Below are 19,361 nucleotides of genomic sequence, written 5' to 3'. Positions count from 1 at the left end.
TATTTAAATGTTAAATGGTGATTTAATTTATTAAGGAAAAAAAGTTACCTGGCCCTGTGTGGAAAAACCATTGGCCCACTAATTTTCTATAACTGGCATATATATATATATATATATATATATATATACACACACACACACACACACACACACACACACACATACACGCACACAACAGTAATTCATAATGTAATATCTGTAACTCTAAATGTGGTCCATTAAGGGCATTACATGACATCACTGTTTCCCGACATTTATTGAATTGGGTCAAAAATGTTAAAAAAGTGGATCCACAGGTCAATTAAGTACTTTCTGGACATCTAATTGAAGAACATTTATTTTTTTTGTCTGTGAATATAAGTCGCCATAAATGCATGGACAAAGATCCATTGTTTGTCAATAATTAAGAATTTTAGGACTAATTAAGTGAAACTGAATAATTTCCAGTGGTAATTTAATAAATTTGGTGACTACATCAAACTGCAAATGTTCATCGTAGCAAAATAAGTGCATACATGCATTGCATTCATACCAACAAATGTATAGGAGAACATTATGAACCACAGTGGAATTAGGTGCAGCTGGATGACTCATAACTGAAAATAGGAATGTCTCATTTACAGCATTTACTTTCAACGGTCAAGTCATACAGAATACATCAATAGCTTGCAATGGAAGCATCAGGTAATTTGGTAAGTGGACTTTCTCCTATGTTAAATCCAGTATGAGCAGTCTGGCTTGATGAATGATTCAAGCACCCGAAGACCAAAACTGTCAAATTGTGCCTCCTCATTTTTTACTACTTACTGGGTGTGGTAGTGATGGCTAGATGGAGGTGAGAGGTGATAGTTTAATTATGTAATCTCTTTAAGTGATGGACAGTTAAAAATTTGAAATTATGAAAACATTTTTGCAAAAAAAAATGCTTCATGATACTATATATAATCTTTCATTTTTAAAATATTTTAATCGGTCGGTTGATATTCTAGCATGTGTACACAATGTATCTAATTTCTGTATGGCAAAGGACAAGTACAAAAATGAAAACAATGAAAACTGAAGCAAAAATAAAAGTTCAACTGCGACAACAATGGTGATGGGAGGCACCCATGATATGATCACCTATTAGAAACCACAGTTGTGCAAGCATCTACGCTACCAGGCATGGCCTTTAGCCTGTTGACATAAAAAACAAAAAGTACATTTGATACAGCAAAGGAATGTAGTCGTTTGTTTGTGGTTTGTCATGCAACCCCACTATTTCCGCGTTGTCTCTGCCAATGGGATCCGTTTTCATTGCATGTAGGTCAGGAAACTTCGCTGTCTAATCTGTGGAGCACTACAGTGCGCAAGCAGAAAGTCTGAGCTTTCACAACCCTAAATTTGTCTCCTCTCAAATACTGGAGGTAAAGTTATGTGGACATGTACTAGTAACAACTATGTAGAAGTGAACAAAGGCATGACAAATGGATAGATGAGCGCAAACAGAAGGCAAGTTAACCCGTTCACGTTGGTGCTAGTTAAAAATGCCATACGAGCCGACCATAAACAGTAAAATCACCCCAGCCTTCCTACATATTTTAATGGTTGAGCTTTTTTATAATATGCTGTACGGTTTCGCATGTAGATTTGATGATCCACCTCCAAATGCCACTTACCTCACCAAATATTGATCATGCAGGGAAATATTATTACCTTCACCAAGCAAGGTGCTGTTCGTCAGTTAGTTAGTACAACAACAACTAAAAAGTGGTGGCTGGTCAGGTCGAGCACGGCCTTTTATGTGGTCTAAACATTATCAAAAGCATTGACATACATTTACAACCCAAATTCTCGTATTTATTCCACGGAATTGTATTAATTTATTCGCAACAGTCTCATCTCTTTTTTTTTTTCTTTAGTGGTTTTTTGTGTGTTTTTGAATCAGATTTCAGCCTGTATTTGTTGCCATGTGAATTTAATCTACCTTGGGCCTTCAGAATCATGAGTGCTGACACAACTGTATTAGCAATGAGACTTTCTTAAATCGATCAGATTTCCAATTTTTCCTCACAGGACCAGAGAGCAGGCCCTTGATGGCGTCAGCACTTTTCCGTCCTCTGATTCGTCGGTCAGAGCAAAAGTTGTTTTCAACTAGAAAAACACATCTGTAGCGATCTGCACACATTATCTAACAATTAGCATCTCTTCTCTTCTCGAGTATAATGTATTAGATTTTAATGTTTTATGTTATTCTCATATTATTATTCAAATATTGATGCTGAACTGCTTCAGATGACGTACATGGCATAGTTTTGAGCTGTTATATGCGTTTTTGTGTAGCATTGATGGTTTCTAATTGCGACGTGATATTTAAAGAGGCGGATTAAGTCAGGTGACTCCCCACCGAAGGCCCAGGTACCAACCCAATGAAGCCTTCATCTGGATAATGTAAAGTTCACTTTTCCCCGTTTTGGGTCTCATTGAATGGCACAGACCGGACCATTTGCTCACTTTTTCTTGATTTGCAGCCTACAGTGAACTGGCCTTACTTTAGCACCAGATTTGTAAAGGACTGGTCCATTCGACAAGTAAAAAAAACATGTTGAGGATTGTCATAACAGTATAGATACAGGAATGCACTTTGTTTTTGTTTTAATCAGTGGAACAGTCAGGCCTCGGTTAAGGTCTGTGTTGCAATTCTAGTTATGATTTTGATGAGTCTTTTGCATCAGTTTGACTGAGACATTGAGGTCATGTTTCGATGACTTATTATTGTTGTCGCACATAAACAAAACATTTCCTTTTTTTTTTTTTTAAACATCCCTAACATTACAAAATCTTTAGTGCTCACTGAATTAATAAATGGAGGTAGTTAATCTCCATAGGCTAAAAATCTCATGCTTCCGCTAGTTTACATTACAGCCTGCAAAGATCTAAAGATACAGTAGAATGATTGCCATCAATCATGGTCAACCTCAAACTCAACTGTGTTTGTGCGACTATTTATAACACCAAAGCAACAATTGGATCAGTTAGTGATGACTGTGAGAGATGCCTAGTAGCAGAAGGTCAAAAGATCATATTGCAGACAATAAATGCGTGTGTCTATGTGTGAGTGTACATTTAACACAGCGAGTGAGGATGGAAATAAAGATATTACGTTGAAAAACACCCACACTGGCCCTGCACATTCATCACCAAAGTGGGTCGTCAGAGGGGATGTTCACAGATCTTTTGAACTTCTCTTTGAAATTTTTATCCATTAGCCTAATTTGGATTGGATATATAAAATGAAAAAGGGCATGCTTATTTAAATTTGCATTCGAATAACAAAAAAAAAATGATCTGCATGATTGAATTGATTAAAACTCTGCCTCATATACTGTAGTATGTCGCAGTGCTGAAGTGTGAACATTTATAGCCCTGCATGAACAGATGTGTTAACACAGCCTTGGCAATACTATAGTATATTACTTTAATTTACTGTTCATTATGGGTTTTTTTTAACACCCGCTGAAAGGGAGCTATAACATGAGTGGGTGTGGAACTGTAACGTTACTGAACAAGGGCCTCCTGCACATGAGGACTGGCGAAATAAGTGAGTGACCACATCCCTACAGAAAGCAAGAGGGAATGCTTAACGAATGATAGATATGCACACATCTGGGGAGTTAATGCTGCTATTTTCAGTTAGATATATGATATATGTGATGTATAGGTCAGATGGCTGATGTGACCTGTTGACATTAATGACAGATTCAAAATTAACTATGACATTACATCATTTTCTCACTCACCGTAAGTCATTGTTGAGAGACAATCATCAAAGATGACAAAATACAAACTGCACTTGTTTTTAAGAATGAAAACTACATGATTTGAAATAATAACCCTAGTTATATTATGGATGTGGTCTTAACAATGTCAAAGCTGAGATTTGAATTTATATTAAAAGTACTAAATCGAATTTTACACATTTTGGTCCTTGGAAAAATAAACACAATTTTTTTCACTTTTGCTTTTTGTTTCCTGTTCAAAACCCACAAACAAAATCGCGAGAGAGGATATTTCTGGATCTGGAACATAAATCTGCATCAAAATTCTGTGGTTTCATCTTTGGCCCGTGACCAGTCTTTCTTTTGGAAATCAGTCCATTTGTATTCACCATTGTATATTTCTCAAGCCTCAGGATTTATTTGGCCTCACATGCGACTTTGCGTATCATATTTCCTGCCATATCATGTGTAAATGTGTGTTGGTATGATAAATAAATTCATTGAATCCTTTGTGCAATATTGCTAAATATACAAACAACAATTTATGTCAATTTTATTAATAGTTTGGCCTTGACAGAGGTTTGCACTTTCTGGTGTGAGTTATTGCTTTTTTTTTTGCTTTTTTTTGTCCTTTTCGGCTTTTAGGTCAAGCAGAATGGAAGATCTGTATCCCTTTTACGCCGGAACAGTTTTACTGTGTCAGAGTGGATTTTTTCAGCTTCCGCTGTGGGTTGTTAGTATTATAATTGAAGTTGATTGAGAATCAGAGTCGATCAGTTGAACAGAACAACGTTTCTAGAAGGGAGAGAGAAACAAAGACAAAAGACAAAGCACTAATTGTAAACAGGATGAGAGAAGTACAACCCTAATTCCAATGAAGTTGGGACGTTGTGTTAAACATAAATAAAAACAGAATACAATGATTTGCAAGTCATGTTCGACATATATTTAATATATATATAATAAAAATATTTAATTTTTAACATTAAAAATCTTGTCTTTGTAGTGTATTGAATGAAATATAGGTTGAACATGGTTTGCAAATCATTGTATTCTGTTTTTATTTATGTTTAACACAACGTCCCAACTTCATTGGAATTGGGGTTGTAAGTCATTACATTATCTACAACAATGAAACATTAAATATGAGTGTTGCATGGGGCTGTTGTGCTACATCCTGTGAGGGAAGGACAGGACAAGATAGAACAGGACAAGGACAGGAGAAGAAGAATACAGGGACCAGGGTTGTGAACCCGGCTGTATAACTGAAGTTTGGTGGCATTAATTATGTAAATTATAAAAGTATACAGGGCGAGAGTATAAGTGAGGGGATACACAAGCGATTTGCATAGTCATGAGTTATTTGTCGCAATAAAGGTTTCTTTATACTCGCGCGGACGATCGAGAAGGCGGAGACGTAGATGGTATGTAGAACCAAGGGGCATGTTGGTACGTCATCACAGCATGTGACTAAAACGGACCAATCACGAGAGATGATCTCCGCGGCGTTCGACGCGTACCAACTATTTTTGTCGGGTGCGCGGCAAGCTACGCAGAGGTGCTGCGTGGGGCAATTCTGTCACGTACGTGGTTAGGGCGAGGGCAAGTAACGCAAGGCAAGAACATGGTGGACCCAATTGCAGGGAAGCAGGGAGGCAAGGCAGGAGTGCGGGAGTCTCAAAATAATAATATTTAATCTTCAAAAAGGGAAAACTGAACAAAGTCCCACAACAGATACCAAACCAAAGTAACAAAGAAACACTTGAATATCTAAAACTGGAAACAAACTATGACCTGTGAGTAAGACGTAGAATAGAAAGGGAAAATGACACCTGACAATGACATACCACAATGATAAAGACAACTGGCGGCTATGACATGCCAAAGACATGTGACAACGACAATGAACCGACAAGAACTGAAAGAAACCAGGGAACTAAATACAAACAGATAGACGAGACAACGAGGAACACCTGGACAAGACATGAGTGGTTGGAGAGAGCTGATTGGTCGACACAAAGTAGACGAGAACAGGTGGACACAACAACTTAATGAGCACACGACAAACATGGAACACAGGAAAACATGGAACAAAACTAAACACAACCCAAACCAAAACACGGACCATGACAAATTCGTCGGTCACGTGATACAATGTGGGCGTTGTCGGCCGTGCGACCGCGGGAGTATAAAGAGGCCTTAAGTGTGTGGCCCCGCACCCTGTGAAAGAGTCCTCAGGGTATGTGCCTGAGGACACATGCGAGTGAATTGACACTGTTTTACATGCACAAAGACTGACAGAAGTGTCCTATAATTGCTGTGCCCGCACCGCGGCGGCTGAGGACCCCACGCAACCAATCGAGGGGCGGGATCGGGCCCAGGGGTCCGCCCGAGAGCAGCCCGGTGGACGGAACATGTCCCACACCGAGGGACCCAGGGCGGTCCCCCGGCCACCCCGACTATCAGTCATTTTCCCTACCCCGTGTATCAGTGAGCTATTGCTGAGACCCATCACACCGGAATGTGTGCAAAGGCACTTCCGTTTGGTTTTCACAGCGGTCACCGCGGGGTAGGGTGTAGGACATTGCACGGAGACACATATCCATACAGTATTTGGCGCTGGTCACTAAGTGGCCGAACAGGAAGTAGCCTGGTGCTTCTTCCAACTGGATTGGACGTAAAGGAGACCATAGAGCTGAAATATATATTTGTCACTATTATAATGGAAATCCAAGACTTTGCTAATAATGAGGAGGAGGATGATATGTGATACAAGTGAAGCATGTGTGGCTATGATATAGTTTATTTTAAGGTAACATTTTGTTGTTAGAAAATGCTAAAATCATTCATTTCTACCACTTTTAACCAACCCGGTAGATGCAAAGTATTCATTCATTCATCTTCCGTTCCGCTTCTCCTCACTAGGGTTGCGGGCGTGCTGGAGCCTATCCCAGCAATCTTCGGGGGAGAGGCGGGTTACACCCTGAACTGGTCGCCATCCAATCGCAGGGCACATATAAACAAACAACCATTCGCCCGCACACATTCACACCTTATGCCAATTTAGAGTCCTCAATCAACCTACCATTCATGTTTTTGGGATGTGGGAGAAAACCCACACAGGCACGGGGAGAACATGCAAACTCCACACAGGCGGGGCCGGGATTTGGACCCCATTCCTCAGAACTGTGAGGCAGATGTGCTAACCAGTTGTACACCGTGCCGCCAGATGCAAATTAGTGGAGCCAATAATACAGTACGACATTACTATATTTGGAAGAAACTTTCTCCAGTAAATGCATTAATGATAGGCTTTACTCAACTCATAATCTCTGACGCTGAATTAAAATAGCATCAATAACAGTAACGCAACAGTAACAGAACAGACTAGCCTGGAAACAGGTCAAGCATTCGTAAAGGTGAACAATAACTGTGAGAGTGGAGAAGAGAGAGAGAGAGAGAGAGAGAGAGAGACAGAGAGAGAGAGCACGAACAGTGCAGTACTTGACTGCACGGTTTGGCTGGTGTCCTCGATCATTGATCATCAGTGCATGTAAAAACAAACAAACAAAAAATGAGCACCATGTAGGGAAAAAAACCAATACAGCACACTGCAGATTTCGAGAGATAAGAATAACTTTACATCCTTGGTTGAACCCTGCAGGGACTGTTCTGGTTGGATTAACAAGAAAGCGTTCGCTGTCTGAAGTCAAATAGCCATGTCTTCTCACTCAAAAATGAGTACTTTGAGAAGTTTGACTCAATATGAAGTGTTACCACCAAAATGGCCCCCAGTCATCAGCAAGATGCTGATGGATAGTGTCTGGACATTTGAAAGGATGATGGCGCCTTTCATCACTTAAGAGAAAATGCTGTTAAATTACAGTAACATACTGTTTTAAATTCAACATAGATTTACAGCAATACGTTACAGTGTAGTTAACACGATTGTGCCACACACTTTTTAAACTAGAACAGCGAACTCAAACGTTCCCCCCTTAATTAGAAAATAGGCAAAAGATTAGCATGACTTTTTCAGCAAAAGTTTCATGACGTCAACATGGGGGAATTTATTGAGTGAATAGATTGTGATGCCCAGACAAGTGGAGATTTGCTGACGCACAGAGCGCAATATATTTCACTTGACACTCAATTGGCAGCGTCGGCGTCCATAGCAACCAGGTGTAAACACAGAGCAAAAGTACTTGCTTGCATTGTCTTTGCAACAACTCTTAATTTCCAAAGTTGTAATTTAGTGGAAGTTCCGGAATTTCGTGTATAGTGTCAGACAGCAGTTGTGGAATTACCATTTTATCGGGGTTAAACCCAGGAACTCAATGTAGGGCTGTGAATAGAACAGGGACATCATGTACTCTTTTTTTTTTTTTTTTTTGTTATAACACTTGGCACAGTTTAAAGATAGCTTGGAATTAAATGCCAAAGGAGGAGATTGCGTGCATGTTTATACGAGTGGCATTTCCCTAATGTGACTCACACTAAGACAAAAAGACACAACACCCTAGTGGGTGTGTTTTGTTGTGTAGAAATCCCTGTGTACTGTAGGTGTGAATGCTTGGATACGGCTTCTGTATTATCATAAGTAAATCCCCGGGAATTACAATGCAGCACAGACAGGTACAGCAATTTGAGCACGTATTACGCTTCGACATTGTGCAACATGCTGTATCTATCATACGTCCATTTTTTGGATTTTTGTGAAAAAAGCAATAATACCAAAAATAAAAATATTAAAAAATCCCATTACAAGTTGTGCAAAATGTGTGAAATACTCAAAATTCGAATCGAAAAGCTGCATTGTTAAACATTTACAAAGACAGGCAAGTCCCAAACATCCTCTTGTGGCACATGAAACGATGTGTTGGTTTCACAAGAGTTGCGCTGTACAAACACAAGGATTTCCCCCTTCCTCTGCATCCAATGTGCAGACACGGGGGAGTTTTCAAATGCTATTTTGTTCATGGCTTAATACTCCCCTGGAAATTAAGAGGCAGATGTTAAATAAAAAGTTAATTTAGCAATCCATGCCGAAACAAATTGAATAATTCATTATTAAGTACACTAGCACAAGCTAGCCAGTAGGCTACAAGAGCTTCTTCTGCACGCCTCATATCGTACCAAAATATTAACATATTAGAAACATCTCTCTATATTACACCAATAGAAAGTGCAACCACAATATTGAACATGTTCACTTACATTCAATCGTGTGTATGCGTTATTGGAGAAATAAACAGCATATATTCCAACAAAATATCTCGCAAATTAAAACACATTTCTACCATTTGGTGTGCTTATTCTCCTGCTTCAGTATGGGCAAAATATAAGCTTGCTTTTCATATTTCATTCCTAATAATCGGAATAAAGTAAAATTAAACCAGTTATTATGACAATTGATATTATAGCACACAGGCTATGGTTATAAAATGGCTGATTATATGAATTGGCCATACACACTTTGGCGCACTTCATTAGAAATATTTTAAACATATGCACAGAGTTTAAATCATGAGGAGAATAATTGCAAATATTAATCCAAGTCGCTCAATGGAAAGATGTTTTCTTTTTTTTGGAAGAGACTAACAGAGGTTGTCCCCATCTCATTCATGGCCACCATTCACAATCGAACATAGGTAGGTGTAGGTGTCTAATAGGAAACTACAAGTTTTCATTTTGACTTTAGGGTTGGAGGACGAGGGGGGGGGGGGATTTTTTTCTCACAAAAGCCCAGCCCTGCCTGTGTGATTTCCCTGTTTTAGATAAGTCCATTGGAAATCCCCACAGTGGCTCCTCCCACCCAGGCGCACAAAACCCAGTGCGCCAGCCTCCTCTCAGCCACTCTCGATTCTGGCCTTTGGACTGTACGTGTGTACTTGTCTCGTGACAGCCATCATGGACGTCCACGGAGTATCAAACTGCGATCGCGTGGATTATGACGACCTCGACCACATGGAGCCCAAACACGGAAAAATGTTGCCCTGCCAAGACGACCGCTTCGATAGCGGCCTGGAATCGCTGAAGGAGGATGAGCTGGTGAACGATTTGGAAGACTTGCGCGTGCGCGAAGATCTCGTTCACGAGTACGAGCCTTGGAGAGGTGTCGTGACCGAGGACGGGGACACGTAAGTGGCTTCATTTTCCATACAATAATGGCGTGGAGCAGTTTTGCAAACGCGAGTCTTGCGCGTAAAAAAAGAAAGAAAGAAAGAAAAATTCGAAATGACACACTCGTGCAAAATAACAATTGTATTAGCAGTTTCAAAAACAATGCAACCACAATATGCATGAAAACTCGAAGGCTTGCACGAAATATGATCGGCGTGTTTGCGCGAGTGTGCGTGTGGACTTTAGGCTGGGCGGCGCTTAAACTGAGCTCTGTGGGCGCAGGAAAGTCCCTGGCTCACTGCCAGTAACTGATAAAGCATCAGATGTGTCAAGCCACAACTGGTGGAAACAGCCCGACAAAACTCCACTCTTGCGAAACGTTCCTGTTGCACAGGCGTTGTTCCTTATAACTTCACTGGAGCTACTTCCTCTGAGCGTTTATTTGACCGAGCTCTCCCTTTTCCCCCTGACAGGCTTCTCCACTTGGCCGTCATTCACGAAGCCTCCGATCAAGCCCAACAGATGATCAAACTGTCCCACAATCACCCATTCCTGAATGCACAGAACCACCAGAGACAGGTACGAAGCCACAATTCTCTTAACTCACACAAGAGGCTGACGTTGAAGTCGGAGTCGTAACGCACAATAAATGTTCCTGCAGACGGCACTGCACCTAGCCGTGATCACCGAGCAGCCCCAGTTGGCGGAACGGCTCCTGAAGGCGGGCTGCGACCCGCGGCTGACCGACGACTGCGGCAACACGCCGTTGCACATAGCCTGCAAGAGAGGCTCCCTCGCCTGCTTCGGCGTCATCACTCAGACAAGCCAGCGCTACCTCACCTCCATCATCTCCTTCCCCACCTACAGCGGTAAGCTCAGAAGTCTACCGAGAAAACGGTGCAAGGCCTGGTTTTGGGTTAGACTCAGTTAACTGATCTGTGTTTTTGCCTTCCAGGACATAACTGTCTTCACCTAGCGTCGATTCACGGCTACATTTCATTAGTGGAGAATCTAGTTGGGCTGGGCGCAGACATCAATGCACAGGTGGGTGTCATCGACTGCAAGTCGAGTTTGCAGCGGCGAGTCCAGTTTGGAGCCACTTAGCGACCTAACCGTTCGTTTTGTTTTGTCATAGGAACAATGCAGCGGTAGGACGGCACTCCATCTGGCCGTGGATGTCCAAAACCCAGCACTGGTCCGTCGCCTCCTTGACCTCGGCGCCGACGTTAATTGCCTCAACTATGGCGGTTTCACGCCGTACCACCTCACCTATGGAAGGCAAAATGACGATATACGCCGCCAGTTATACGAGAAGACGGCGCAGGAGCTGAGGGCCTTGCCCGACAGCGAATCCGACGAGAGCGATATGGAGGATCGGGATTTTAGTGAAGATGAGGTCAGTTTCCAAAAAGGAGAGCTGCTCAACATGGCACGCATTGTAGGGTTTGTCAAGATTGTAAATAGGTTTACTCTTCTCTTGCAGTTGTATGATGACATCAAGTTTGGAAAGTAAAGTCCAACGAGATCCTGCCACTGGTGGTGTCAAAAGAGCTGCTACCGGGTCCCCGAACCACGGCCCAATGAAAGGACAAACACCTGCCCAGGACGTCCACAAAGGGCTGGCCCGGGGATCACAAGAAGGAAGACGTCGTCTGCTCTGGTTTCGTAGATCCAGAAAACAGAACTCAGTGCCCAGAACACACAGCGAGACCGGCATAAATGTTCATGTGTTCTCTCTGCAATACTGTATAAGGATACCGTGATGTGAATATACCAGACTGGTCATTTGTAGTAAATTGTAAATACAGAGATATTATTTTTGTACCTGTAAATATGTTGTGAAATGAAACACTATCAATTAAATAAAATAACAAAAGAAGCTTATGAAGAATGAATTACAGGTCTCTTCTGTCTGAGGCATTTTTACTGTCACTACACATAAACTGACAGGGTTCAGAATTATAAGCCACACTTTTAAAGACATGGGCCAAAATGATCCCATTCAACCCTATGGAACAGTCTGGGATTTCCTTGTATGAGGCGAGGTCACAGTGTGTGAGTCATATTGTAAAAAGTCCCATGGCGCCATGCATAGAACATACTGTGCTGAATATTCCAACCTACCATTGAATGGATCGCGCAACACAAGCAACTAAAGACACACTTTCGAAGGAGGAAATGTCATTTTTACAAAACTGATACACTTGTTAATTAGTCACAGTAAGCAGGAAGCATTTGTGGAAAGTACAGTAGATCCAAATCCCCGTCATCTGATATGCATTTCACCCCCCCCCGCAGAATGACCTCGATTAACCGGTGAACTATGAACCCTGCCTTTAATTGGCACCTTTTGCAAGATCCCAGGACGATTAGATTTAATAGCAGTGTACACATCGCCTATAATTGTCCCTAGGGGTGTAAACATTAGTACTGTATGGTCATATAAGCATGCGTGGGACTTCAGGGGGGTTTCCAGAGACTCATCTGCTTCCTTTTAAAATCACATCTAATTCCACATGACAGGGGAGCTCCGAAGATGATTCCTTGATTTAGGAAAACATGACATCTGAGAGGGGATTTATACAATTTTGATTTGTGATTCAGAGATAGGTGGGGCAGATGACATTATTTGACGACTGGCGGAACCTGGACTGACTAACTGTGATATCATTTCTGATCAAGGGTGCATGACGAAAGCCTTGGTGCAAAGCTACCATTTCCCCAAAATACACTATTACCACAGTGTAAGTGCAAGATTCCCTCCAGCAAAGCAAAAAACAAAAAAAGTGTGTCAATCTGGTGAACTGGAATTTAAAATGCATGACTATACATGTTTGGGATCCTATTCAAGTTTTACCAGATGCCTTACCTTTACAAAGATAATCCTGCTAATTTCTTATATACTGGATGTTCATTAATGGGGTTGTTCTTAGCACATTTGGTGTAGGAGAGTAAATTAATAGAACCTACTAGAAACAGATCTCACTACAATGCAATCAATGCAGTACAATAATGAACCACTGCTAAAGTTCTTGGATCTCTAAACAAAATAAGGTCAAAACTGCTCATGTCGTGAAAAGAAACAAAACCTCTGTACACCACTTCAATGAGTCATGTGATACAACAGGAAGCAGCATTGTAAACTGCTCATGTTCCCAGAGACATGCTACCCCGCCGCTTCTAAATTTGACACATGAAAGCAGTTCTGATGAAACAGGATGCAGTTATACGAGCGTCAATTTAGAAAACGTAGTTTTCAAATCGATTTAGTTCAATGCAAACAACTTGCATGTAATGCCCTGAGGATAAAACTACATCTGACGTTATTTTACTCCAAAACGTTTTTATTGTTCAATGTATTGGTGGGGGCAATATACAGCAAACCAAGATAACGCCAGTTTCCATGTGAGAACTGCATATCCCATCATGCTCTAACGTAATTCAAAAAGGGGACACTTTCTTCAGGCTTAGTCCCGCTCTGCCAGGGACATCAGATGAGTATCCACTTCGGCCTCCGTCAGAATCCTAGAAAGAGGAAATACGTTGGTAGCTGTAGCCCCTTTCACAAAGATGTCCCATATGCCATTTCTTTTGCGGAAATGACTCTCTTTGAGTGTATGATAAAATTACCTAACTGTCAGGCGTTAGAGCACCACCAGTAGGTTTGGTGTGCGATTAACAGCCTCACGTGGTGCCGTATTTTATTTATTTATTTTTTAAAATTTTCTTGAGCATACAAAACCCAGACATATATATATCTATATCCATATAAGTGTGGATTTTGCCTTGACGAAGTAGCATTCTTCCAGTTTGCTTAAACTGTTGTCACACTTTCAAATGCAATGTAAATTCCAAACATTGCAAAGAAATAAATCACAACATCCTTTCATTATAATGCAATCTTACTGCCTGCTTCGAGCTGCACCCACGCATCGCGGGTAACTACTATTTCTTACTAATGGGTACTAATTAATTTTTGAAATTCGCTTTCCTTATGTTTTTTTTTTTTTTTTTTTTTAGAGAAATACTGAGACATCTTTACCTGAACTTGTGGTCCTGTGTTGTGACCACACCCACCTCAAGCTCAGAGGGCTTGAAGTCAATGGAGAGGACAGTTGAGAGACAAGAAATCGCCGTCTGGAGCAGTGTGGGGAAAAACAAAACAAGACAAAATGAAATTTACAATTATTTACAGGATAACCCAAGCGGTGGTGAGAAGATTAGAAGACGCTAATCCCAAAAAGTTGCTCGATATTTTAAAGGCTTTTGGATCACATACCTCGATAGTTTGTTCGAAGGTCCAGTCCAATTTCTTTTTCACCTTTTTCTCCAGGAAACTGGTGGCTTCTGTCTGCTTCACTCCAGCAGCGGTGGCTTTGAACCCACAGTAGTAGCCCGCTGGGTCACATTTGTAGACCTGCGGGCCGCATTCTGCATCAATGCCGATCACAATCATACCTGCGGGTTGGAAATGACAAATGCACTGATGCTTTGGCTTTGGAGTAATGTTTTTAGCAGCGATGACCAGGATGTCATGTGTGTGTGTGTTCCGGGTTTTGTCCTCCTCCCTGTTTCACACACACCTGCTCCTGTGAGCATCTTCACCACCTGTGCCTCGTTCGCCCTAATTACCCCTTGTATTTAACCTTGTGTCTCATTCCCTCTCGTTGCCAGTTCGTTCTACCTTGTCGTCGCGTTCCAGCATTCCTTGTTTCCACGTCACAGACTCACTGTAAGACTTGACCCTGTTCCGATTATCGACCTTGCCTCTTTGCCTCATGTTTTTGGATACTGTTGCCTTTCTTGGATTGCCTGCCTGTGTACTGACCTATGCCCGTCTATTAAACCTCTCTTTTTGGAAACTGTCCATTTGTTTTGGAGTTGTGCATTTTTGGGTCCTATCCTCTGTTCCGTTCATGACACAGGAAGGATCCCAAGGGCTTCTTTCGTGTCTTCTACAATGAACCTGATCAGCTACAGGTCCACTTTTTGTTGTACTGGAGCTGGGCTCTGTGCAATCTAAGTCTTCTGCTGTAGCAAACCTGTCCTTTATTACAATCAATCTAAGGGTAAATATTTAGCTAGTCACACACCTCCATGTTAGCAGGATTTTCACAACAAATTTGATCGGGAGACGGTTACTTGAGCCGTTCTATAGTTATTTCTGTGTTAATATGAGAATTGAATGTGTAACTGATTCACATTGGTGGTTTTTATTTGTGTGCAATTTTATTATTGGGTCCTTTCAGTAATGTTGTATTTTTCTGGTCACATATTTAACTGTATATAATAATACATATGAGATTACACATCTATCCATCCCTTTTCTATACCTGTTGTCATCATTAGAGACTTTGGTGCAGTGAACCTATCCCAGCTGACTCTGAGCGAGAGACGGGCGTGCACCCTGGGCTGGTCGCCAGTCTTCAATAAACCTAACAAGCATATTTTTGGAATGTGTGGGGAGGCTGGAATACCCCCAGCAACAACCCACATGAGCACAGAGAGAAAACTCCACACAAAGGCCTAAGCTGAAATTCAGACTCCAAACTTATAGACAGCATACAAAAATTCACTTCACCTTTATTTGCCTGCAAAAAGTTTGCAATAACATTTTAACATTGTATCACCACAAGAAAGATTAACCTAACCTATTAACTAAGTATAATAATTGTGACTATTTGAACTAATTACATGATTTGTTTCTTTTAAACCCAGTTCTCCCGGTTTGTTCTTTCAAAAGAATAAAGCCCCGTTTTTTTAACCAAAACTTTTGGATTTGTGTCCTACTTGAGAAAGTTGCAGCATGGGATTGACAAAAAAAACATTTGTTTGTTGTTTGCAGATAATGTCCAGTTTTTCTCCTTTGTTTAATTTACTGGCAAGTTATTGCTGGCAAGTAGTAATGACATCACATTACTTCATGGTGTAGTGTACATGAACAATTATAATACTTTGTGCTACCTAGTGGTTAAGTGGCCGACACACCCAGCAATTAATAAAGGCACATCTTTTAGACTGGTGGCAACTATTAGATGACTTGTTCGATTCTAACCTATACTTACAGCAGCCCAGCGGTCGCATCTCAGCGTTCTGTGTGTAGACTTGAGAGATGTCTGCAATTCTCTTACACAGCATGTCCACTGGGATCTCATAGCCGTACTTGTACTTCCAGTTAGCTGCTTCATAGCGAGCGCGCTGAACTTGGGACCGGCTGTCAGCTGTTGATGTTGTTCGGTGAGGGGAGAAAATAAGTAATTAGTCTAAAAGCATCACTTTTTTCAAATATTTGATGGCTAGCATGCGTTTAATTGATTCATTAATCATTATTAACACTGCCTGATGCATCTGCTAGATGAAATGTGTGTTGTTGATAGTGACTTGTTTGTTTACCTGTCATTCCGGACATTACACATCCAATGTTATCTGTTATTCTGAAAAGGTGGGTCACTGTGGCGGAATCCAGAAGCTTGTCCTGTTAAAAGGGATAAAAATGTTGTCATAGATGATCAATAGTTCTTGGTTAACAAGCATTTAATAACTCGGAAAAACATGGGGAGAGGCTAAAGAAGTTAAGCCAATTAACCAGAGCATGTTCACGCACAGCTCTGAACACTACAGCACACAGTAGCATCGATGCTAAGTGACAATGGCCGATATAATAATGCTTCGAGTTGCAAGCCAGTGAGTGCACAATACATCCATCCATCCATCCATTTTCTGAGCCGCTTCTCCTCACTAGGGTCGCGGGCGTGCTGGAGCCTATCCCAGCTGTCATCGGGCAGGAGGCGGGGTACACCCTGAACTGGTTGCCAGCCAAGCGCAGGGCACATACAACCAAACAACCATTCGCACTCACATTCACACCTACGGGCAATTTAGAGTCTCCAATTAATGCATGTTTTTGGGATGTGGGAGGAAACTGGAGTGCCCGGAGAAAACCCACACAGGCACGGGGAGAACATGCAAACTCCACACAGGCGGGGCCGGGGATTGAACCCGGGTCCTCAGAACTGTGAGGCTGACGCTCTAACCAGTCGTCCACCGTGTGCAGAATACAGACGATTGTTAAATCACTATTGTAATGTTAAAGTTACAACAGGAAAGACATAGGACAATACAATACAGCAATATGAGCTTACCGGGACCTTTTTCTGTGTAACAACAACTGCACAGTCCTTTCCACGAACTGCGACTGACGTGAGTCCACCTTGATTTATAGCCTTGAAAGCATATTCTGTAAGTGGGAGAACGGATGATGGTAATGCATTTCTATCTATGAGACACTTGTTTTGGATGGGTTGCATATGTGTGATTCCATGAGCTATAACAGGCCAGAGAACAAAAATGAGTGGCAAAATGAAACTTTTTTTCATGAGTTTTAAAAAAAAAAAAAAAGAAGAATTCCCCCAAAACTTTTCAGTTTTTGCAGGCCGCCTAAATATGGATAGTTTATATAACATAGATAATCATAGATTAACACAGTAATCACGACATATACCTTTATTTTAGTAAAATACTTCTTACTAAATAAGGGACGACACCGCAAGACATTAGTGTAATTACTCAATGCTTTTTTTCCCCCCACTACATGCGTCCACAATGGTGATGCTTTCACTTTCAATTTTCTTCAAACTAGTAAAGCATTTGCCATATACCTAAAAACTGAGATGGTCAATAAAAAGGTCGTTCATTTTATTATGTTAACGAAACTACAATGCTTTAGTGCAGCCCTCTTTTATGTCAAAGATACAACAAAAACAATTGAGTCAGTTGTTGCCTGACAGGCTAAATGTTAGCAAGACTAACAACAGCTAGCCACTAAACTGCTGGTTCATATTCCTTAGGAATATAAAATCTGTCAAAACATGACCTTGTCAACAAAAATGAGTTACATATGGATTCATAAAATACATTTATTTCGCTGTGGTGATGTGCTATCAACCAGCTATAAAGGCTGCATTCGGAACCATGACAGAGCATTTAGCTAGCTAGCAAACGAGACGGATTTTGTCGAAAATAATACATACTGACCGACTTGATAAAGCCTTCCTTCAGGAGAGAAGATGGTAATGTGGCGATCGAACCCTGCACTCGAGCCTCGGGACATTTTCCAAGGTACACTTGGGTCGAGGAGTTCGTCTAAAAGAAAATGCAAGTTGCTAATGCGACGCTCCGTTTCAACCCGGAAGCTATGCTGCGCAAGCTAAAACTACATCCTGTGTGAGACCCCATGGTAACGCTGAACGCTTTGATGGGAGGCGGGGTAATCAATACAAATTTTAATACAATTCCACACAAGTGGGAAAAGTACGCACATTCTGTACTTAAGGAGAAATATAATACTGGTAAAAGTAGAATTACTGATTCAAATTCTTAAAGGTAAAATAAAGAAGTACAGACTCTAAACATAGATTTTTACTGGCAGAATTTGGTAATTTGGCAGAACGAAAAAAAAAAAATGCACACAAAATAATCCCGCACCTTTTTTTTTTTAAGAAAAAAATAATTGGTATAGTGCTCATAATGAGAAGGGGAAAAAAACTAATCACTAGATTCTATCAAAACAATATTGTTTTCATAGCTTTGCCAACATTGTAAACTGACTAACAATATAATAATGCAATAGAATTTTTGAACACCAGAAGCTGCTGTCTCTGTAATTTCTGTCCTATAATACCCCAAGATCTCAATCAACCAACCGCTCTCTCTATTTACATCTCTGTTTTTTCCTTGTGTTCTCATCCATGGATGTTAAAATGTGTAACAAGTAGAATGTACAGATATGTGTTTTCAAATGTCGGAAGTAAAAGTAAAAACTAATCAGAAAAATAAACCAAGTAAAATACAGACAGCCTATAATATGTACTGAAAGTAAAGTATTTGCACATCCCTCCACTGCAAATCCTTTATACTGCATAGATTTGATCGTTGATGCCAAATGGATAAATTCAGACAAAAGAACTTAAATGCACAGTCCAGTGTGTCTGGTAAGTATTCACACCGCTTCACTTTTCCCACATTTTGTTATGTTTACAGCATTAGCTGTAAACCCAGACTTGAATTTGATTGAACATCTTTGGAGAGATCTAAAAATGCCTGTGGACTGCTCCTCGATCCAACTGGACAGAGCTTTAGAGGTGCTGCAAAGTGGAATAGGTGAAACTGTCCAGAGATAGGCATGCCCAGCTTGCGGCGTCATATTCTAAATAGGGAGGTCAAAGTTCAAGCGTAACAAATGATTAATCACACACACCAAAAAAAATAAAAAAAATATCTCGATTAATGAGACAATTTATTTTGAACATTTACGCTCCTTTACCTTAACCGTGGATGGATATCTGAATTGCGGCGCAGGTTGTTATGTCAGTGATCGGGTCAACGCTGATACCAGTGCAAAAATGAGTAAGGGAACTAACGGGTGTGCTTGGTGGCAAATTGTGATTCAAAAGTCCCCCCAATGGGTCTTTCAAAAAAAAC

The 19,361-nt window shown here is 40.9% G+C and overlaps 2 protein-coding genes across 2 annotated transcripts; one reads left to right on the top strand and one right to left on the bottom strand.

The window, feature by feature from the left end:
• Positions 1-9,602: 9,602 nt before the first annotated feature.
• nfkbiaa (nuclear factor of kappa light polypeptide gene enhancer in B-cells inhibitor, alpha a) lies at positions 9,603-11,767 on the top strand. Its single transcript, XM_061704335.1, has 6 exons — positions 9,603-9,898; positions 10,355-10,460; positions 10,543-10,750; positions 10,837-10,925; positions 11,017-11,277; positions 11,365-11,767. The coding sequence occupies exons 1-6, from the start codon at positions 9,669-9,671 to the stop codon at positions 11,392-11,394; spliced, it is 924 nt and encodes a 307-aa protein (XP_061560319.1). The 5' UTR covers positions 9,603-9,668; the 3' UTR covers positions 11,395-11,767.
• A 1,437-nt stretch (positions 11,768-13,204) lies between these two features.
• Positions 13,205-18,085, bottom strand: LOC133416954 (proteasome subunit alpha type-6). The gene is made up of 7 exons (XM_061704336.1): positions 17,916-18,085; positions 17,024-17,118; positions 16,275-16,356; positions 15,947-16,102; positions 14,161-14,339; positions 13,924-14,018; positions 13,205-13,406 (listed from the first exon to the last, which is right to left on the bottom strand). The coding sequence occupies exons 1-7, from the start codon at positions 17,989-17,991 to the stop codon at positions 13,349-13,351; spliced, it is 741 nt and encodes a 246-aa protein (XP_061560320.1). The 5' UTR covers positions 17,992-18,085; the 3' UTR covers positions 13,205-13,348.
• Positions 18,086-19,361: the final 1,276 nt, after the last annotated feature.

The sequence above is a fragment of the Phycodurus eques genome, chromosome 18 (genome assembly GCF_024500275.1).
Source record: "Phycodurus eques isolate BA_2022a chromosome 18, UOR_Pequ_1.1, whole genome shotgun sequence".
Taxonomy (NCBI): domain Eukaryota; kingdom Metazoa; phylum Chordata; class Actinopteri; order Syngnathiformes; family Syngnathidae; genus Phycodurus; species Phycodurus eques.
The sequence above is the reverse complement of the archived record's forward strand: the minus strand, read 5'-3'. Positions and strand labels throughout refer to the sequence as shown.

Excerpts from the sequence above, each read along its gene's own strand:
- nfkbiaa (XM_061704335.1), top strand. The coding sequence starts at position 9,669 with ATGGACGTCCACGGAGTATCAAACTGCGATCGCGTGGATTATGACGAC. Across the intron at positions 10,751-10,836 it reads CTCCTTCCCCACCTACAGCG|GACATAACTGTCTTCACCTA; the intron begins GTAAGCTCAGAA and ends TTTGCCTTCCAG. Across the intron at positions 10,926-11,016 it reads GCGCAGACATCAATGCACAG|GAACAATGCAGCGGTAGGAC; the intron begins GTGGGTGTCATC and ends GTTTTGTCATAG.
- LOC133416954 (XM_061704336.1), bottom strand. The coding sequence starts at position 17,991 with ATGTCCCGAGGCTCGAGTGCAGGGTTCGATCGCCACATTACCATCTTC. Across the intron at positions 17,119-17,915 it reads AGGAAGGCTTTATCAAGTCG|AATATGCTTTCAAGGCTATA; the intron begins GTCAGTATGTAT and ends TCCCACTTACAG. Across the intron at positions 13,407-13,923 it reads ACACAGGACCACAAGTTCAG|GATTCTGACGGAGGCCGAAG; the intron begins GTAAAGATGTCT and ends TCCTCTTTCTAG.